The sequence below is a fragment of the Hyla sarda genome, chromosome 2, assembly GCF_029499605.1.
Source record: "Hyla sarda isolate aHylSar1 chromosome 2, aHylSar1.hap1, whole genome shotgun sequence".
Classification (NCBI taxonomy): domain Eukaryota; kingdom Metazoa; phylum Chordata; class Amphibia; order Anura; family Hylidae; genus Hyla; species Hyla sarda.
The window spans coordinates 217,628,933-217,651,882 of NC_079190.1; the positions used below are offsets into that span (position 1 = coordinate 217,628,933).

The following is a 22,950-nucleotide window of genomic DNA, read 5'->3' on the forward strand; positions in this document are numbered from 1 at the left end:
AAAATGTGTTCACACGTTTTGATAGTTTAGTCAGGTTTTGAGGAATCATTTTATTTATTTTTTATCAAAAACCTGATACGGGAACTGTATTGCAAAACTGTGGTGTGAACAGAGCCTTACTCTAATTGGGACATGTCCTGGATCCTCAGGCAGGCCATCCTTCACCTGTGGGCCCCTAGGCCACCGAACACTTAATTTAACTGTAGAGGCTGGGCAGCAGGGGGACCTTTTTCCAAGGCCAGGCCCTCGGACTTTGGCTAAGTTTCTACTTGTTATTTTTTTATTAAATTTTTTTGGGGAAAACTCCAATTCTGCCACATGGCATTTTTTTGGCCAAAAAACACTGCAGCCAGATGTTGGCTGTAAATCAATGAGAAATCACTAAATTCTTGGTGTTTTTCAGTTTGGCGTTTTTTCACTCTTCTGGCGTTTTTCAGCTCCTTGGCGGTTTTGCAAAATGGCGGCAGGTTGAGCCACTGATATTTCTTTCCTTGAAATCATGGCGTTTTTCCAATCCCCTCTCTGGGCGGAAAATATGAATGAGTGATGTTCTTTTGACATCACTGGCTGTAGTATAGAGCCGCTCCACATCCCTACTATATTAAGGATGATCGCATCGGGAGATATGTCTATTAGTACAGGTACTACTACTCCCATCAGGGAACAGTCTGTTCCATGCTGGGAGTAGTACTACCTAAAAAAAAATGTAAAAAAAATAGAGAAAAAAAGTGAAACACACTAATTTTGGGTACCAAAAAATAGCCAAAGGGGCCAAAAAAGCAATTTCCACACAAATGAAAACGCCAGATGCAGGAAATTGCACTGGTGTTTTATCAGGTGTTTTTTTTTTTTAAACCAAAAAACCAAGTAGAAACTTAGCCTATGTCTGAAGTACCTGACCACTCAGTCCGCCCTTGTCTCTCTCTATTCTTAATTTCCCCTGCTGTGAGCACCCCTCTTACCTGATGACAGCCCTACCTGCTTGATTTCAGACAAGTTTGTGCTGATGTCTCAACAGGGAGGGATGTGTATGATCAGGCAGGAGGCATTCTTGCAGCAGGGGATACATGAATGCAGACTTATGACTTCTTGGCTTGGAGCTGCTGTGTAAGGCTGGGTTCACACAACATTTTTCAAATACGGTTACCGTATACGGTTTTCCGCTAAAAAACATATGGCAAAAACCGTATGCAACCGTAAGACTCCAAATTAAAACATATATGGTTTTTCCCCGTATACGGTTCCAAAACGTATGTACGGTTCTAACCGTTTGCATCCGTTTTTGCCAACGGTTTTGCTATTTTGTTGGAATTAGTTTTCCAACAATTTAATAAAGTTACTATTGTTCTATTATAATTCCAAAGGATGTTGGAGTAGGATGTCTGGGATGAATTCTAGAAAGATCTGCGCAGGTGTCAACTCCAAAAACGTATTAGAAAAACCGTGTGCAACCGTATTCTGAAATTCTGTGTACAATTCTCATAGACAACAATGTTAAAAGAACTGCATACGATTCGCATACTGTTTTCCAACCAGAGGCAAATACGTGGTCAACAGCGTTTTTGCCTACGGTTGAAAAATCGGCAAAACCGTATCCGAGGCAAAACTGATGCAACCGTACACAACATTTGGAATTCGGTTTACAATGCATTCTCTATGCATACAGTCGTATACTTTTTTTGCGGAAAACCGTATACGGTTACCGTATTTGAAAAACGTGGTGTGAACCCAGCCTTACTCCCCAATGACTAAAGGTACTTAACTTACATACTGCAGAAGCAGCAAACAAAATTGTTGGTACCCTTTTGTTAAAGCTAAAAAAAAAAAAACACGATGGTCCCTGAAATAACTTAAGACTGACAAAGTAGTAACTTGCTGAAAATTAACTCGTGGAAATCGGACATTGTTTTTCATTTGTGGTTTCACAAAGTAATTTTTGAAAAAGCAGATCTGCCCTAGACAGATCTTCCCTGAACTAAATATTTTGTTGCACAACCTTATGAGGCAGCCACTGCATTACAGTGATTTCTGTAACCCTCAATCAAATGTCTGTACTGATCACCAGGTATCTTGGCCAACTCCTCATAAGATGGTGCTCCAGCTGTCAAGTGTGAAGGATGTCTTCTCCAGACTGCATGTTTCAGCGCCTTCCACTGTTGCCTAATGGGATTCAGATCAGGGCTCATAGAAGCCAGTTCCGAATAGTCCAATGTCTTGCTTTCCACAATTTTTATATTTTTTTTATTTTTATTTTTTTTAAAGCTGTGTTTTGGGTTATTATGCTGTTGGAGGACTAGTGGCGGAGACAAAGTATCCTGACACTGGGCAGCACATTTTACTCCAGAATGCCTTGATAGTCTTCAGATTTTATTGTACCCTACACAGGTTTATACAGATTAAGACACTCTGTGCCATATGCAGTCCACAAACATAACCGACCCTCCTCCATGCTTCACAGTAGGCACATAGTTTTTTTTCTTTCTTTTTTCCTTTGCATGCTTCATTTTTGTGTTATGAATATAGTGCTGATGTGATCACAGCATGCCGGAGTGAAATCGCAACGGCACTCTTAGCAGTCTATTACTATGAAACAGACATCGTCCTCTGTCCGCCTCCTCTGTCATACGGCTGATGTACCTTTTTTGTGCAAAGGATAGGGGATAAGATGTCTGATCGTGGCGAAACCCCCCCCCCCCCCCCCCCCCATGATCGCACTGCAGGACTGGAGACCTGACAACGCCGCACCCCCTTGTGATGTCACTTCACGCCCCCCCTCAATTCATGTCTATGGGAGGGGACGTAGGGGCCGTTACGCCTCTCCCATAGACATGAATGGAGGGAGCGTAGTGTGATGTCATGATACAACATATCTCCACTCCTGGAAAGTGGATAAAAGGTTAGATCCCAGAATACCCCTTTTTAACCAGCTGAATGGGTGTAGAGGTTTTGCTGAAACAGAGGCATGGGTTTTAATGGACTGTAGTGCCAATCCTCAAGACTTCTACAGTCATGGCTGTAACTGTTGGCACCCCCTGAAAATTTCTAGAAAAGAAAGTATTTCTCATAGAAATGGATTGCAGTAACATGTTTTGCTATACACATGTTTATTGCCTTTGTGTGTATTGGAACTAAACCAAAAAAGGAGGAAAAAAGCAAATTGGACATAATCTCCCACCAAACTCCAAAAATAGGCTAGACAAAATTATTGGCACCCTTAACTTAATATTTGGTTGCACACCCTTTGGAAAAATAACTGAAATCAGTTGCTTCCTATAACCATCAATAAACTTCTTACACCTCTCAGCCACTCTTCCTTTTCAAACTGCTCCAGGTCTTTTTTTATTGGAAGGGCGCCATTTCCCAACAGCAATTTTAAGATCTCAACAGGTGTTCAATGGGATTTAGATCTGGGCTCATTGCTGGCCACTTCAGAACTCTCCAGGGCTGGGTGCTTTTTGACATGTTTGGGGTCATTGTCCTGCTGGAAGACCCGAAATCACGGACGCAAACCCAGCTTTCTGACACTGGGCTGTACAGTGCGACCCAAAATCCGTTGGTAATCCTCAGATTTCATGATGCCTTGCACACAATCAAAGGCAGCAAAACATCATTGAACCTCCACCATATTTCACTGTAGGCACTGTGTTCTTTTCTTTGTAGGCCTCATTCCATTAAACAGTAGAATTATGTGCTTTACCAAAAAGCTTTATCTTGGTCTCCTCCACAAGACCTTTTGCCAAAATGAACTTAAGCCAAGATCCTTCTGGGAAAATTGTAGTCTTGCCTTTTTAATGTCTGTCAGCAGTGGGGTCCTCCTGGGTCTCCTGCCATAGCATTTCATTTAAATGTCGTGCTGACACTGATGCTCCCTGAGCATGCAGGAGAACTTGAATATCTTTGGAACTTGTTTGGGGCTGCTTATCCACCATCTGGACTATCCTGCATTGACACCTTTTTTCATCTATTTATTTTTTTTCTCTTCTGTCCACAACCAGGGAGATTAGCTACAGTGCCATTGCTTGCAAACTTCTTGATAATGTTGCTCACTGTGGACAAAAGCAAATCTAGATCTCTGGAGATGGACTTGAGAACCAAAATTTTGCAAACAATCTCAAGGTTACAAGTCCTCAGACAGTTCTCTTCTCCTCTTTCTGTTGTCCATGCTTAGTGTTGCACACAGACACACAATGCAAAGACTAAGTGAACTTCTCTGCTTATCTGCCTTCAGGTGTGATTTTTTTTATTTTTATTTTTTTATTGCCCACACCTGTTACTTGCCCCAGTGGAGTTTAAAGGGGCATCACATGCTTGAAACAATCTTATTTTTCCACAGTTTCGAAAGGGTGCCAATTTTTGGAGTTTGGTGTGACATTATGTCCAATTACACTTTTATTTATTACCGTATTTATCGGGGTATACCACGCACCGGCCTATAACACGCACCCTCATTTTACCAAGGATATTTAGGTAAAAATTTTTTACCCAAATATCCATGGTAAAATGAGGGTGCATGTGCGCGTGTATACCCCGATACACCCCCAGGAAAGGCAGGGGGAGAGAGGCCGTCGCTGCCTGCTTCTCTCCCCCTGCCTTTCCTGGGGTCTAGAGCCCTGCTGCCGGCCCTTCTCTCCCCCTGGCTATCGGCGCCGCTGCCCGTTCTGTCCCCCTGACTATCGGTGCCGGCGCCCCATTGCCGGCACCGATAGCCAGAGGGAGAGAAGCGGCGCCGACAGCCAGGGGGAGAGAAGGGGCAGCGGCACCCATTGCCGGCGCCGCTGCCCCTGTTGCCTCCCCCCATCCCCGGTGGCATAATTACCTGTTGCCGGGGTCGGGTCTGCGCTGCTGCAGGCCTCCGGCGTGTGTCCCCTGCGTCGTTGGTATGCGCTGCGCGGCGCAGGACGACACCAATAGTCAGAAGGACAGAATGGGCAGTGGCGCAGATAGCCAGGGGGAGAGAAGGGCCGGCAGCAGGGCTCTAGACCCCAGGAAAGGCAGGGGGAGAGAAGCGGGCAGCAACGGCCTCTCTCCCCCTGCCTTTCCTGGGGGTGTATCGGCGTATAACACGCACATAGACTTTAGGCAAAAAAATGTAGCCTAAAAAGTGCGTGTTATACGCCGATAAATACGGTAATTTTTATATATTTTTCTCCCTTTTTATTGGTTTAGTTCCTATACACACAAAGGGAATAAGCATGTTACTGCATTCCTTTTCTGTGAAAAATACTTATTTTCTAGGAAACATTTTAGGGGTGCCAACATATACGGCCATGGCTGTTTTATATGAACTAAGTGATGTGACTTGCCAAAAAGCTCCAGTTTTGTCTCATCTGTCCAGAGGACAAGCCACCAAGCTTCTGGGAGGATGTCCTTTGGACAGATGAGACAAAACTGGAGCTTATGGCACAGGGGGTTTTGTGGGTTTTTCTGTCTTTAAACAATTTTGTCCGCGTCTGTTACTCAGACACCCATATCATGCACCTGTATATAATGGGTATTAAATTACCTACATGCCAAAAACCAGCAGCTTTACAGGTTCCCTTTAGCAGTTTGGGGCTACTCTCTGTCCAAAAAAAGTGTCTGCATCTCCAATGCTTATTCTTGAGCGATATATAGAAGCAACCTTCCACTTCATTTACACTTTTTTTTTTATTGGTCTTCTTTTCCAGGTTTCGGTAAACAGAAATCACTTTTTGGAATATCCTCACAGAATTCCTTTACACAGAGTAAACACTTTAGAAATCAATGGCTGTATTAGTCTAACAAGTGTTGAGATACAAGGACAGGGGGTAAGTGAGATTGTATAACTGTTTAAAATGTAGTTATTATTAGTAAGCATGCTTCCTTGGGGCTAATTTTACGCATCAGTATTTGTAACCCAAAGTTAGAAGTGGCTAAAGTAGAGTGCATATGTGCAGTATGCCCAATTGTCACAAGCGAGGGATAAAATATAGGTGCTGCCAACCTGACTTGTTATACACTGTGTACAACACCTCTGAATAGCCTGCATGGCTTCAGGTGCATTCCTTTTTTATTTACATTTTTCTTCGAATAGATATTTACTTATACTGGAATTTGGTTTTTGGTTGTTCCCCCAAAATGAAGTTTAATAGAAAATGAAATATCATGGGTAACCCCTGAAAAAATTACCCCAATATTTGTGTTTAATTCTTTAATGTTATGTTCATCCATAATCCTGAGAAGCATCTGCCAGAGTTCTCCTTTTTTTTCCTAATGAATGCCATTGTGTGTGCTAATAAATAAATTTAAACAAACATTTACTTTCTGCGCTCAGTGATGCCTCAGGTATCCTGCTTTGGGTGCCCTGCAGCAATACTCTTCTCGAAGCTGCAGCGTGACTGTTGTCCAGGAAAGCAACCAGGCCCAATGTGTCATACAGCAGCCCAGCATATCGCTGGCTGTAGGCTTGTCCCACCTCGGCCAGCAATTTGCTTAGTTGCAATATGACACATTGGGCCTGGATGCTTCTGTAGGCAACAATCATGCTGCAGCTTCAGGAAGATGCTTGCTGTGGGGAATCTGGAGCATGATGCTGGAGGCACCTCATGAGTGCTGGAGATAAGATGTTTATATCTTCTTGGAACTGAAGGTATGTCCCTGTGTTGCCAGCTTCCTGGGACAGTACAAAAGAGTTGTACATGGCAACCTGTACTAAGTAGACCGCAACTTTTTTGTACCGTACTAGTGTTTGCGCATGGCCATGTATGGCTTGAGGACTTGATCAGAAAGAGCAACTCCCCTCATATACTGATTGTAGTCCAGAATACAATTAGGTTTGAGGACCGTTGTTGCAGTACCTCGCACAGGGACAGGTGAGCTGCCGTTACCATGAATTGTGGTCAGCATCCCTCTTCTCCTTATACCTGACCAGCAACAGGTTTTCATGGGTAAGGGCACGGGACTCGCCCTAGGTGTCTGAACAAAATTTAGAGGGAGGCCTCATTGGTTCTTCCGCACGGTCCCACAAGTGGACGTGGATCTGGCGGCAAGGAACGTGAACAGAGGGATGCTGGTATAAAAGTTGTCCACGTAAAGGTGGTAACCCTTATCCAGCAATGGGTGCACAAGGTCCCAAACGAATTTCCCGCTAACACCCAGAGTGGGGGGGGGGACATTCTGGGGGTTCAATACAGGAATCTCATCCCTCCATGTACTCTACAAACTTTGTGAGTACCTCCGGGTACACTTACAAGTTTAGAGTTTCAAGCCATACCGCGCCCGCTTTGAGGGAATATACTGGCAGAAGATGAGTCTCCCCTTAACTTATAAGAGACTCATCAACCGAGAGCTCCCTGAGCGGTACGTAGGCCTCCAAAAATTTGGCCCCTGGCTATCTCACTGCTCTGCCCGTTGACTAAATATGGTGGGTGAGCAGAGCTGAGAGGAGACATTAACCCCTCCTCTGCTGGCTATTGGTCGGTCCGACCAATAGCCGTGCTCCTGGGGGGGTGACTGGATCGCCACCTCCCCCTAGCTACAGGAGATGATCGGCGGTGTATAGTACAGATTATCGCCTAATATCGGGTCGATACAAATATCGATGCCTATTACTGGAATCGCCGCAGATCGCTGGTGTGAATTTGCCGACATATGGGGGGGGCTGCCCCTCCCCCTCCCATAGGCTTACATTGAGGGGGCGGAGCATGATGTCACTATACTCCGGCCCCGTGATCAGCAGTCATCAGACCTGGAGCGAACATGCTCTGGGGGCTGATGGTAATGGGGTGCTGTGTAAAAGATCATGTAGGGTCCCCAGAGGCGGATAGGGGATAAGATGTCTTAGTGCCGGAGTACCCCTTTAAATTACTAAGCCCTTTTCCATGTCAGTAGTCCCAAATTGATTCCAGAAAGTTGGTTCCAGAAAGTTAGACTTGTAAATTACTTCTATTAAAATATCTTAATCCTTCCAGTGCTTTTTTCAGCTGATGTATGCTCCAGAGGAAGTTGAGTTCTCAGTCTGACCACTGGGCTTTCTGCTGACACCTCGGTCCTTGTTAGGAACTATCTGGAGAAGGAGCAAATCCCCATAGCAAACCTCTTGCTCTGGACAGTTCCTGACATGGACAGAGGTGTCAGCAGAGAGCACTGTGGTCAGACAAGAATGAACTCAACTTCCTCTGGAGTATAAAGCAGCTGAAACGTACTGGAAGGGTTAAGATTTTTTTTTAATAGGAGTAATTTACAAATCTGTTTTAACTTTCTGGCACCAGTTGATCTTAAAATTTTTTTTTTTTCCATTGGAGTTATCCCTTTAACTCAGAGAAATCGCCAGGTCCACTTGACATACACCCCCGTGTTCAATTTTGATGGCACCTGTCTTACTCCTCAGACAGGTGACATGTAATGGGGAGTTAACCTTATCCGGGTGTTTACTTTTCCTGTGTGTACAGTGGAGGTGTGTGTGTGTGTGTGTGTTTTTTTTATTTATTTTTTTTTGATTATATATTTAAAAAAAATGTCACCATTCAAATGCCTAGTCCTGCTGTGTAGCACTTCTAGGTCTCGGTACAAGAAAATGCCCCCTTAGCCACTCTAGACAAGTGCTGCAGAGATGAATCAGGAATATTTAGAGGGCTGGGATGCGATATCGGGAAGAGTGAGTATACGGTGGGTTTCTTGTGAAAAGTAACTTTATTTTTATTTCTCTTTCAGCCAGCATATCCACCACAGCCAGGATACTCCCCTCTGTTTGCTCCTGATGCTGAATACTATGTAAGCTTTTAATATAGGACCATATCTTCCCTTTTTTTTTTTTCCTAACTGACCTGATCTTTCTCAAATGGTGAGGGATGCAGGTCATATAACCCGTATCACTCCCTATGAGATGTGATATCTTGATCAAGAAAAGTCAAAATATTAAAGCTGTATGTTCCTTTATTCAGTAATGACAGCACTCCTACCCTCTTCACAGCTGGCATCACAGAGCATGAACCTAGCGTTCCCCCTGTCTAGGGATGCTCCTGCGGCTTGCACAACAACCTCATCTAACATGCAGAACGTAGACTTTCACAGCGTAACAGCAAAGGTCACAGTCTCTTGGTTTTAGCATTATTTTATGAAGTGTAATACAAGTATTTACTAAAACTATCATGTTAGGACAGCTGACAGATCCCTTTATAAACATTTATCACTTTTTTTTTTTTTTTTTTTTTTTTTTTTAATGCTTATTGATCTTCATCCTATGGCACTAACTTTAAAGCAATTTATAGGATAAAAGGCTAAAGAATGAAAAAAATATGAACTACAAGAAGTTAGAGTTTGGCAATATTCTATTCAGGGACAGTGTGTGTGTTTTTTATTCAGGGGCACAGTGTGTGACTGTATTCAGGTCATACTGGTAACCGTAGATTTCCATTTTCCACAGTTCGGTAGCTTGTTTTACCCTGTGACACTTAATATTGTGGAAGTAAATGTGCTGCAACAGGCAGTGACTTTCTTGCATGGCCACTAGGTAAAAACCAGGCTTCTGCATTTAGCTTAGACCTTTACTGGATAGCAGACCTGGATAATTGGACTTTTACTAAAAGTAGTTAGCACCAGATTTATTATAGTGGTTTCTGCTGTTTAAAAATCTGTTTAGTACAAGCTTGTCAATGCTTTAGTGCAAACTTTACCAAATTAAACCCCTTAAAGGAGTAGTCCAGTGGTGATTCAGTGGTGAGCAACTTATCCCCTATCCTAAGGATAGGGGATAAGTTGCAGATCGCGGGGGGTCCGACCGCTGGGGCCCCCTGCGATCTCCTGTACAGAGCCCCGACAGCTCGCGGGAAGGGGGCGTGTCGACCTCCGCACGAGGCGGCGGCCGACACGCCCCCTCAATACAACTCTATGGCAGAGCCGAAGCGCTGCCTTCGGCAATCTCCGGCTCTGCCATAGAGATGTATTGAGGGGGCGTGTCGGCCGCCGCCTCGTGCGGGGGTCGACACCCGCTATCTCGGCGGAGAGCCGGGGCCCCGTACAGAGAGATCGCAGGGGGCCCCAGCGGTCGGACCCCCCGCGATCTCAAACTTATCCCCTATCCTTAGGATAGGGGATAAGTTTTTCACCACTGGACTACCCCTTTAAGGACCAGGCCAATTTTCGTTTTTGCACTTTTGTTTTTCCTCTCTCCTTTCTAAAAATTATGACTTTAAACTTTGCACTTACAGACCCATATAAGGGCTTGTTTTTTGCGTCACAAATTGTACTTTGATATAAAATAAGGGATGTCATTACAAACTCTGCAGAAAAAAAACAAAAAATGATTTGTGGGTTAAAATAAACGGCATTTTGTAAATTGAGGGCTTTCATTTCTAAATAGTGCACTTTTTGGTAAAAATTACACCTTCTCTTCCATAAGGTTACAAGAATACCCAATTTATGTAGGTTTTATTTGACTAACTTAAATAAAGTATAATTACATGCACCAAAATTGCATTAAAATTGTCATCTTCTGACCCCCTATAACTTTATTTTTCCGCATACAGGTCTGAGTGCTCATTTTTTGCACCGTGATCTGTTGTTTTTTCATCGGTACAATTTTTATTTTGATGGGACTCTTGTGATCAAATTTTATTTATTTCTATTTTAAATTTTTTTATTTTTTTTATGCTATGAAGTGACCAAAATTGGGAAGTTTGGACTTTGGTATTTTCTTACATATAAGCCATCGATCGTGCGGTTTAACTAACCTAATATTTTAATGGTTTGGCCATATACGCACACGGTGGTACCACATATATGATTTTTTTTTTTTTTTTACATAATTTTATTTAGAAAATGGGAAAAGGGAGATTCAAACTCTTAACACTTTTTTTTTATTTTTTTTCCTTTAGGGGGCTATACCATGCAATCTTTCAACTGCATACACCTTTCCATGCTATGCCATAGCATAGAATTGATCAGTTTTATCAGTGCTGTGCTGCTTCAGCCTGCTAAAGCTCCCTGGAGTAGCAGAGGACTGATCGGATGGCTAGTAGGCAGGGAAGGGCCCTCCTGCCATACACTCATGCTGGGATCGTTTTCACTTTTTCATTTGAGGCCACATTCAAGTTTCATTGCGGCATCGGCCTGATTGGCGATACCCGGCATGAACTGTGGGTTCTGACTGCTCATAGCAGTCAGAACCCACTGGGTTTGAGGCATGCTTTTTTTTTTCTTTTTTTTTTTTTTTGTGACTTTTCACTGCTCCGCTCCCTGGCCACCTGTCCGCATCTACCTTCCCGCTAGGTGTTGCAAATACAAGGCCCAGCATGCCCTTACAGTGAGGACATGCTGGTAGTTGTAGCTGCAACAGCTAGCGGGTGGGTGGGGATGCGGGCGGGTGGCCAGGGAGCAGAGCTGGCCGGCTCCCAGGAATATGAAAGTGTGGCAATGTAATTTCATATTTCTCCATCGGCTCCATTGGAGGACACAGACTCTGGGGTATATGCTACTTTCTCTAGGAGGTTGACACTATGGTATCCAAAAAGTCGGCTCCTCCCAACAGGATATACCCGCCTCCAGGCCACTGAGCAATTCAGTTTTTGCTTAGTGTCTTAAGGAGGTGGACATGGTCTGGTTTTCTCTAGATCAAGTCTCATATTTTAAATTTTTTTTTTCTTAGGTTTAGGGAATGTTAGTTCTTCCTTTTTATTTCTGTTTTCAGGTGGGGACTCAGGATCGCAATGTTCACTGTTTCCCCATTGCGAGAGGTGGCAGGCATCTTGGATGTACTGTTAACCCCCTCTTGCCAACTGTCAGCGCTTGGGGTTGTACCTCATGGGTCCGGGTCCCCCTACCTCCCTGTTCGCCTCGCTATGGCCTGGCTTGCTGCAGGTGAAAAGGCTGACTGAAGACTTCTTTAGGCAAGTTCTTCAGCATGAGTTGAGTATCTTTTCTCCCTAGGTCTTGCAACAGCTGGAGACCCTCTGTTTTTGGCCCTATCCTGCAGAAGCTGGGGCTGGCCTGAGTTATCTTATTTCCCTGCAGGGGGATTGTTTTTTATTATTGGGGGAGCAGTGGCTACAGTACAAGCACAGTAAGGGGGCACTTTATTAAGTGTGTGTGTGTGTTTTATAGTACACGCGCCGCAGGCTTCTCCATGCGGGCGGGTGCACTTTTTACTTTCACTTTAGGCAGCCACGGCTGCTGACAGCACTTCCCCGGGCACACAGAACTCACTGCAGGCAGCGTGTGCGCTCGGGGTTCAGAGCGGGAGCCATTACAGAGTGAGTCCCGCGGTATCCTTCGGCGGCCCGGTGGACGTTGGCTCTGCTCACCTGGCCGCATAAGCGCCTCGGTAGCGCGAAATGGCCACCAATCAGCGCGGTGCGCGCGCTGGGGCCGTGCAGGGGCCAATCACAGAGCTCCTTGCCCTGACCCGGCCTCTTCCTTCTACTGGCCGGCATCTTCTCTCTCTTCCCTCAGCACGGTGCGGAGTTCTCCTCACAGCAGCTGCCTTGGGACACAGACTTGGGTGAGACTGTTCATTTTTTTTTTTTTTTGTCCGTGCCCAGAACTTTTCCTCCCTCTAAGCAGATATCGGGAATATTAGTTACCCATTACGCTTGTAAAAACTGCTCTGCAAAAATGCCAGGTTCTGCTGAACCCACTTGTTCTGCCTGCTCCACTGCTGACCCCCCTGCTATTTCTAACCAAGGTGTCCCTTCAGACCCGGTGGGTTCGGCCGCCCCTCCAGCCTGGGTTTCCTCCCTCTCCCAGTCTATATCCGACTTGGCACAGGTCTCCCGTTCTGTGATGACTGCCTTGGAGAGGTCTACCCTTCACCGGCCCTCTAGAAGGTCCCGTTCCCCTTCTCCCTACGCTTCGGATAAGCGTAATAGGGGTGTCTCCGCTGACTCGTCCCCGAGTCTTCTGGTAGACACGGGCGTTCCTCTCGCAGGTCTCGCCCAACCACTTCTTCTTCAGGCCACACGCGTCACTCTTCCAGAGAACGTTCCTGTGGTCGCCGCTCTGGCTCTCCTGAGCCACGTACCAGGTCGGAGTCTCCCTCTCCGGTGGATCCTCCGGTTTCCCGCCTCTCTAAAGCTACTACTTTGTCGCTGGGGGATGCAGCTGCCTTCAAGGATCCTGCAGACAAAAAGGTTGAGTTGTTAGTGAAGTATGCCTTTGAAGCAGCGGGTTCTTCCCTACTTCCTGCCTTTGCCTCCACCTGGGTGCCTAAGGCCCTCTCAGTTTGGCATTCTGAACTCAGTCAGGGCATTCTTTCAGGTTCTCCCCCTGAAGAACTGTCTACTCTGGCCCTCCAATGTTCCAAAGCTGGAGATTTCCTGTGTTCTGCTTCCTTGCACTCAGCTCCCTGCGCTGCCTTTGCCACCGGTAATCTAGTGGCCCTCCGTCGTTCCATTTGGCTCAAAACTTGGAACGCGGACGCTGCGTCTAAGTCTCTCACTGAGATTCCTTTTACTGATTCCCGACTTTTTGGCAAGCACCTGGATGAGATTATCTCTGAGGCGACAGGGGGCAAGAGCTCTTTATTACCTCAAAACAAGTCTAGCACTTCCTTCCGCAGGAAGTCTTCTTCCTTTCGGACGTCTGGCCCTTCTAAAGGGTCCAGCCAGTCTCCTCCACGGGACAAGAAGGTCCCCTTTTTTTCAAGGCACGTCCCTCGTGGAAGTCAGACACCAACCGTCCCAAGCCAAATCGGGCAACCACAAACCCACTTCTGCATGAAGGGACGCCCCCACCTGCAGCTTTTTCTCGGGTGGGAGGTCGCCTCTTGCTTTTTCGAGACGTTTGGACCACGCACATTCAGGACTCCTGGGTCAGGGACGTGGTATCAAACGTATACCGGATAGAATTTGTCTCCCTTCCGAGGGATCGTTTTTTTCCAGTCCCATGCACCCCGGTCTCCCTCGCTTGCGAGGGAATTTCGAGAGGCTCTTCAGTCCCTTCTCGTCCATGGTGTCATTGTCCCAGTTCCTTCAAGGAAACGCTTTCGGGGTTTTTATTCCAATCTTTTCATGGTCCCCAAGAAAAACGGTTCTGTGCGGCCAATCCTGGATCTCAAACGTCTCAACCAACATCTTCTGATCCGCCATTTCCGAATGAAATCTCTGTTCGGTGGTGGCATCTATGGATCAAGGGGTTTCTTTCCTCGGACGTCAAGGATGCCTTCCTTCACGTTCCACTTTTCCCGGACACAAGCGGTACCTCAGCTTTGTGGTTCCGGAAGGTCATTATCAATTTGTGGCTCTCCCCTTCGATCTGGCCACAGTGCCACTAGTCTTTACCAAGATTCTGGCGCCTGTGGTAGCTCTGTTACGGTCAAGAGGGGTCTTGGTGATACCCTACTTGGACGACCTTCTCATCAAAGCCCCCAACAGAGCCCAGGCTCTGGAGAATGTGAGCCTCACTCTTCAGACCTTGTGCCGCTTCGAGTGGATGGTCAACCGAGACAAGTCTGTTCTCTCCCCCACCCAGTGTCTGGTCTTCTTGGGGCTTCAGTTCAACTCTGCCTCGGCTCAGATTCGCCTTTCCGCCAGACAAACGTCTGGCCCTCTTGTCGGGAGTCCGCTCTCTCTGGTCTCCATCCGTACTTGCATGGAAGTCCTAGGTCAGATGGTGGCAGCCATGGAAGCCGTACCCTTTGCCCAGTTTCATTACTGTCCTCTTCAGCTGGCGATTCTTGGACGATGGGACAGGTTCTTTCTCTATCTCTGCAAATTGTGGTGGAAATTAAGTATTTGGTCACCTACAAACAAGCAAAATTTCTAGCTTTCACAGACCTGTAACTTCTTTAAGAGTCTCCTCTCTCCTCAGCACCTGTTTGAACTTATCAGTATAAAAGACACCTGTCTACAACCTCAGTCACACTCCAACCTCCACTATTGCCAAGACCAAAGAGCTGTCAAAGGACACCAGAAACAAAATTGTAGACCTGCACCAGGCTGGGAAGACTGAATCTGCAATAGACAAGCAGCTTGGTGTGAAGAAACAAACAGTGGGAGCAATTATTCGAAAATGGAAGACATAAAAGCCCACTGATAATCTCCCTCGATCTGGGGCTCCACACAAATTACCCTGTGGTGTCAAAATGATCACAAGAATGGTGAGCAAAAATCCCAGAACCACACGGGGAGACCTAGTGAATGACCTGCTGGGACCAAAGTAACAAAGGCTACCATCAGTAATACACTATGCCACATGGGACTCAACTCATGCCATGCCAGATGTGTCTCCCTGCTTAAGCCAATACATGTCTGGGCCCGTCTTAAGTTTGCTAGAGAGCATTTGGATGATCCAGAAGAGTATTGGGAGAATGTCATATAGTCAGATAAAACCAAAGTAGAACTTCTTAGTAAAAACTAAGCATTCGTTCTCCTCCAAACACGACGAGTTAAGTTGCATCCAATGAACACCATACCTACTGTGAAGCATGGAGGTGTAAATATCATGCTTTTGGGGCTGTTTTTCTGCTAAGGGACCAGGATGACTGATCAGTGTAAAGGAAAGAATGAATGGGGCCATGTGTCGTGAGATTTTGAGTGAAAACCTCCTTTTTATCAGCAAGCGCATTGAAGATGAAACGTGGCTGGTCTTTCAGCATGACAATGATCCCAAACACACCGCCCGGGCAATGAAGGAGTGGCTTCGCAAGAAGCATGTCAAGGTCCTGGAGTGGCCTAGCCAGTCTCTAGAACTCAACCCCATAGAAAACCTTTTAGAGGGAGTTGAAAGTCCGTGTTGCCCAGCAAAAGCTCCAAAACATCACTGCTCTAGAGATCTGCATGGAGGAATGTGCTAAAATACAGTGTGTGACAACCTTGTGATTTACAGAAAATGTTTGACCTCTCATTGGTATATAGCAAAGTATTGAGATGAACTTTTTGTTATTGACCAAATACTTATTTTCCACCATAATTAGCAAATTCTTAAAAAATCAGACAATGGGATTTTATGGGTTTTTGTCTCTCATAGTTGAGTTATACCTATGATGAAAATTACAGGCCTCATCTCTTTAAGTGGGAGAACTTTTTTGCCCCACTGTATATGCCTATCCCATGCATGCTTACATTCCGTCACTGTATTTGCAGCATGCAAATTTTGGGGGATGCTTGTGTTTACGCAGTACACTTAATAGCTTAAAATTACATGTTATCTTTATTCTGTAGGGCAATATGATTGCAACGACACCCAGTTTATGCTTAAGTTTTCACATGACTATTTTTGTTTTTTTTTAGACATGGAAACACAAAGAAAAATCTCGAGAGGAAAAAAGGGCCACTGCTGAGAAAAATTAAAAGTTGCGGTTTTTCTGGTGTTTTTTGCATGTGGAATTTTTGTTTTTTACTGCCTCAATTGGCCTCTGTCAGATTCAAAAACCTTTTTTTATGTTGTACATCCTGGCAAAATAATAACCTTTCTAATATACTTCATAAGGAAATAGTTTTTTAAGCCATGATTTCTATAAAAAGGAAAGACCACTAGGGTGCCTAGTTCTAGTAAACTGCAGCCCTGGTTAATGTTTCTTGCTGGGCCCAAATATAGCATTCAGCCCAGCAAGGGGTTATGGTAAACCAGCAATCTATACAGATCGCAGGTTTACTGTATGTTCTTGCTGGACAGGATATATACAATGTATGGGTTAGGTGAGGCTTTTTTTTTTTTTCTTGGTATTTTTATTTTTTCTCTCGGGTTAAATTCCAGACCTCAGCATTGGCGGTGAGTCTTTGCTGCTGATTGCAGGCATTACTCACCATCTTTAAAGCAGGCTCAAGTTCTCTCATGACGTGTATCGGTTATATTATGGTTAAAAAAATTAAAAAAATTAAAATGTTTTTATTTATTAGAATTAATACATAATACAGTAATGTACTTTAAAGGATGTCCTGTGCTTACAATTGCTTTACTGTTCATACAGACAATCCCATACCAAACTAAAATCGATGGAGGCCTGTTTCCTTCTAAGGTTATTGTCATCAGAGGAGCTGTTTCTGCAAATAATCCGAAGAGGTATTTATTTTGTGTGGTTTATATAGCACCAAGGTATTCTACAGGACCTTTAGGGCGCTTTTATTTCTTACTTTACCACATATTTAATGAGCGTCTTCTCTTGGGCCAGTGGTTCTTAACACTGTTGGAGGTACTGAACCCCATCAGTTTCATATGCGCATTCACCGAACCCCTCTTAATTGGGAAAACATATGCTTGTTTTTTTTCAAATTCAAAACATAGGAGGTATATATTTAAGTATATATTTATACATAGGTGCACAAAATGAACAAAACCATTAAGAACAAAGAACAAAACCATGAAAACATTATTTTCACACAAAAACAATGAATATTTACTGCAAATCAGTGTGACTTCTGCTTTTGTCTTTCAGAGACCAGTTCAGAAATGCGCAGCTTTACCTTGGCAAGTGCCACTCTCATGTCATTTTCGCAACAATGGCAGTGTTCCCCCACATTAGGCAGGCCAGTGGACTTCAACCTGCGGACCTCCAGATGTTGCAAAACTGCAACTCCCAGCATGCCCGGACAGCCAACGGCTGTCCGGGCATGCTGGGAGTTATAGTTTTGCAACATCTGGAGGTCCACAGGTTGAAGACCACTGATGTAGGCAATGTTCCCCCACAGACATACACCTCCAGTCATATACAGTGTATGGCTGTAGGCTGTATGCCTGTGTACTGCCCACTTTAGTGCTCAGACCACCGCACCGGCTATAGCAGTAGGTCTCAGAACTGGTGGTCGGAGCACCGAAGATGACGTGCCACTGGTCACTTACCAAGCTGGCCAGCGCGCGTCTTCCTCCTTCTCCCGGTGTCCCGGCGTGCGCCATGTCCCGATGGCCCTGCGTTTTTAAACTTAACGCGGGCCGCAGGGAGTTAAAAGTGATGGGGAATTGCCCCGTCGCTACAGGACAGGCAAACACCGGCTCTGCTCGGGGCCCAAAGCAATTGCTTGGTTTGCCTGTCCTGTTGAGACCTCCCCCGCCGAACCCCTGTGACTGACTCACCCAACCCCTGGGGTTCAATCGAACCCAGGTTAAGAACCACTGTCTTGGGCATTCTGCTAAAGTCAGAATGTCAGTCTTAAATTGACTATTGGCATTCCGTATCGCTTCTTAATGTGGACTGAAAGTGCTACTTAATCTGTTCCTAAAGCTTGCAACCTGCCTCCTTTCAGAGTCTCAGCATTGCTCTGTCTGTCCTTTCTTGGCCTGCCGTGGATAGTTTCCTGCTTGGTAATGGTTGGGTTGGCCGCTCTTTTAAGGGTTGAGCCTGGCGCTCATCAGGGTTCTCCATTAAGGCCGCTGTTTGTGTGTGTGTGTGTGTGTGTGTGTGTGTGTGTGTGATCATTTCCTTAGGATTTATTGTGGACCATTGACAAGGAGAATGGACCAGGCGGTGCCAGGTCTTACTCTCTGGGTGTTAGTGTGTGCCATCAATGTCACCATTTTTGTCTCCTTGCAAAAGGGGTAATAGGTGATGACAGAGTTGGACCACTACTCAGAGCCATCTGGGTCAGAGATCCACCAGGAAGTAGAAGACTCTTGCTTGGGAGTGGGAGATCCTGGTTTTGATCGCCAGGAAACCCTTCAAGAGCCCCAGAAGCCAGCTAAAGTCCTCATCTTTGAATCTGGGCAAGGTAAATGTAAGAACCCAAAGGGTTAATTTGTACTGAGTTTTTTTTAGTTCTGGTTGCTGTGGAAACTCCCTGTTCTCTGGATAGTCAGCTGACCTCGATGGCTTTTCACCTTCTTAGCTCCCTAGTTAAACCCTCAAAGCCTTCATCCAGGCTTTGCATGCGAAAGAGCTCATACTCCTAGCTAGCATTTGTACTGTATCTAGTATTTATGGCATATTTTGACCCATTGGCTCCGCTCTGGCGCCTCTCCTGTTTCTGTGATTTGGTTTTTCTGTTCTCTTGGTATTGACTCAGCTTGTGGACTGTGACATATTGTGTGTATGTTTAGTTATTATTGCTTAGTGTTTGTGATTCCTTAGTGTCACGACCTCCATCTATATTTTTAGTTGACGTTTTACTCCCTGCAATTATTCAGGCAGGGACTGTCACTGTGGTTATGGCCCCTTCTCCTAGGGCAGGTACGCAAGTAGGCAGGGCAAGTGGGAACTGGTGAGTTCAGGGCTTTGCTTTTCCCTGCCCAGATGTGACAGTTAATAGTCCAAACAAACTGGGACACAAGGCTTAAGTTCTCCACAAAAGGTGGATCAGTGGAAGGGTTGGACTTTGACCCTCCAGAAAATGGTAAACTTGATCAAAACATTTCTGCCCCCTTTTCTGATATATTTGGCCAGTGTATGCATCTTGACAAAACCTCTCTGGAGTACAGTCTGCAGTGTGTTCTTCCAAATGATGTTATAGGGAAATAGATTGATCCTAGTGTATAAGGAGGTTGCTTACGTTTTGGAGTTTTGTATATGGTCAACCATGTGGTCTCATTAGTAAATATCTATCTTGATACCAACATTGTGAACCCCTGGAAAGAGAGGCTTCTTTCATGTTGTTCTCTTGTAGGAATTGGTTTGGGCCTTTCATCAAGGAATGGGTAATCATCTGGAGGTTGGTTTAAAGCTTTTAAATTTATATTGGGATCCCCAGGATTCTGCTTTCATGGGAAACTATCTGAAGTTTAGGAGCTCTTTCCAGGAGGGTGTAGAAAAATGCTGTAAGCCATTGAGAATTTCCTACTTTTGTCTTTTCTAAAGCCATGTTAACACTGTGTAAAATGTATGGAAGGTCCGCATGGGAAAACGCGTGTACATTCTGTACATTTGAATAACACGGTGGGTGCTATGACCTTTTGGAAATGCGCCATCTCATAGACAACAATGCATTTCTGAGCGAAATATGCAAGAAAATAGACATGTCTATTAGGAGTTCTGTGGAAAAAAGTCTGCCGTGGAAATTCCACAGTGTGAACCGTGCATTATCCCATTGAAATCAATGAGACTCAGCTGCAGCTGAATGTCTTGGGGTTGTAATTAAAAGTGGGGTGTGGGTCTGTGCTTGGGGAGAGTGAGGCTGGACCAGCCAAAAATTAATGGACTTATATGAACTCATTGTATAGGTAAGCTAATTATTGTACATTGTTTTCATCACATATACAGTAGTGGCTAGACATTGTATCAAGCAGGCTACATTTTCCCTCGTATGTTTGCTGGGGTTCCCTAGGTCTCGTTCACACAGGCAGGTTTTTTTGTGAACTCGCAGCATGTTTGAAGCCAGTGGGGTCGCTATAAAATTCACCCATGTGAACAAGCCCTTAAATTTAATTATGTCGAAACAATACATAAACTGTAAATAGAAGTAACGCCAAGATATACTCACAGAAGTAACAGACAGATATATACATTGTGACAGGTACACAAATGTTAAACGGGTATTCCAGGCAAAACTTTTTTTTTTTTTTTTTTTTTTTATATATATCAACTGGCTCTGGAAAGTTAAACAGATTTGTAAATTAATTTGATTAAAAAAATCTTAATCCTTCCAATAGTTATTAGCTTCTGAAGTTTTCTGTCTAACTGCTCAATGATGTCACGTCCCAGGAGCTGTGCATGATGGGAGAATATCCCCATAGGAACTGCACAGCTCCCGGAACGTGACATCATCATTGAGCAGTTAGACAGAAAACTACTCAACTTCAGAAGCTAATAACTATTGGAAGGATTAAGATTTTTTTAATAGAAGTAATTTACAAATCTGTTTAACTTTCTGGAGCCAGTTGAGATATAAAAAAAAAAGGTTTTGCCTGGAATACCCATTTAACATTTGTGTACCTGTCACAATGTATATATCTGTCTGTTACTTCTGTGAGTATATCTTGGGGTTACTTCTATTTACAGTTTATGTATTGTTTCGACATGTAATTAAATATATTTAATATTAATTAAATATATATAAAAAGTTTTGGTCTGGAATACCACTTTAAATCCAAGGTGCAGTAGGGGACCAAAACAAGAATTAGCAGTTCAGATAATCCTGAAACAATACCTAGAGTGGTAACCACATAGGGCAGAAGAAAAGCTTTAAAAGGGGTTCTTGGGTGGAAAACAATTTTTATCTAATCAACTGGCTCCAGAAAGTTAAACAGATTTGTAAATTACTTCTATAAAAACATCTTAATCCTTCCAGTACTTATCAGCTGCTGTATGCTCCAAAGGAAGTTGAGTTGTTCGTTTTTCTGTCTGACCACAGTGCTCTCTGCTGACACCTCTGTATGTGTCAAGAACTATCCAGAGAGGAACAAATCCCCATAGCAAACCTCTCCTGCTTTGGACAGTTCCTGACATGGACAGATGTCAGCAGAGAGCACGGTGGTCCGACAAAAAACTCTTCTTCTGGAGCATACAGCAGCTAAGTACTGGAAGGAGTTAAGCTTTTTAAATGGAAGTAAGTTACAAATCTGTTTTTTAACTTTCTGGCACCAGTTGATTAGATAAAAATTGTTTTCCACCTGAGTCCCCCCTTCTTAAGCTTTTTTTTTTTTTTCCTGCCCTATGTTGTGTGTAGAGATGAGCGAACTTACTGTAAATTCAATTCGTCACGAACTTCTCGGCTCGGCGGTTGCTGAGTTTTCCTGCATAAATTAGTTCAGCTTTCCGGTGCCCCGGTGGGCTGGGAAAGGTGGATACATTCCTAGGAAAGAGTCTTCTAGGACTGTATCCACCTTTTCCAGCCCACGGGAGCACCTGAAAGCTGAACTAATTTATGCAGGAAAAGTCGTCAACTGCCGAGCCCAGAAGTTTGTGACGGATCGAATTTACTGTAAGTTCGCTCATCTCTAGTTGTGTGGTTACCACTCTAGGTATTGTTTCAGGATTATCTGAACTGCTAATTCTTATTTTGGTCCCCCTACTGCACCTTGGATTTAACATTTGTGTACCTGTCACAATGTATATGTCTGTCTCTTTGTTACTTCTGTGAGGATATCCTGGGGTTACTTCTATTTACAGTTTATGTATGGTTTCGACATATATATAATTTGATATTTTTGCATATTTTTTTTTTTTTTGGGGTTGGAATCTATTTTTATTTTGAAGTAAATGTACAAAATGTACACATTCACTATAATTCTGATTCAGAATTGTGCATCAAGAATGTCCAAATGAGCACCCCCAAAATAGTGGCTGTCACAAAAGGGTATTTAAAAAAAAAAAAGTGTGAGGGAGGCCTAACTTAGCATATATACAGCTCCAATGCAACTAAATAATATGCAATCCTTTTAAGAAAATCTGACAGCTTTTTCACCTGCACCAATCCCAATATAATCGGTAATTGTGCAGGTGAGGGCTGTAAAAAGGGTTACTTGTGTTTTAAGGCTTACAATTAGAGTTTTCGGGCCGGGGGGGGGGGGTTTATTGATGAGGCAGGGGAGCTGAGCGAGCCGGCTCCCCACCACCATTGTGCAATGTTAATGCAATTGTAACAGGCAGCACTTAAAGGAGATATGCAGCATAAACATCGCTGCGGCCGGCGATACGCTGACGGCTCCGTGATGTTCCAAGCCCATAGACCTGCAGCAATGGAGGAATGGGACCAGATACGGAGCAACGGGGAACGAAAATGCGAGTTTGTTTTATGTTCTTGCAGCACGGGCACAGGGAGACAAAAAAAAATGTTTATGCTGAATATCTCCTTTAAGACATAACAGCTATTCACCCTTACTATAACCCAGTATATTTTGGTTTAGTGCGGGTGATATACAGTCATGGCTGTAAATGTTGGCATCCCTGAAATTTTTCTAGAAAATGAAGAATTTCTCACAGAAAAGCATTGCAGTAACACATGTTTTACTATACACATGTTTATTTCCTTTGTGTGTATTGGAACTAAACCAAAAAAAAAGGAGGGGGGAAAAAGCAAATTGGACATAATGTCACACCAAACTCCAAAAATGGGCTGGACAAAATTATTGGCACTTTCAAAATTGTGGAAAAAAATAAGATTGTTTCAAGCATGTGACGCTCCTTTAAACTCT

The 22,950-nt window shown here is 44.2% G+C and overlaps 1 protein-coding gene across 1 annotated transcript in view; it reads left to right on the top strand.

Moving 5' to 3' along the window:
• The window catches only part of LOC130357423 (galectin-9C-like), a 94,142-nt gene that overhangs the window by 60,087 nt on the left and 11,105 nt on the right, over positions 1-22,950 (top strand). Inside the window, exons 14-16 of the mRNA XM_056560115.1 lie at positions 5,667-5,786; positions 8,671-8,730; positions 16,862-16,953. Of these exons, the coding sequence (XP_056416090.1) occupies positions 5,667-5,786; positions 8,671-8,730; positions 16,862-16,953 (272 nt within the window). The remainder of the gene's footprint in view (positions 1-5,666; positions 5,787-8,670; positions 8,731-16,861; positions 16,954-22,950) is intronic.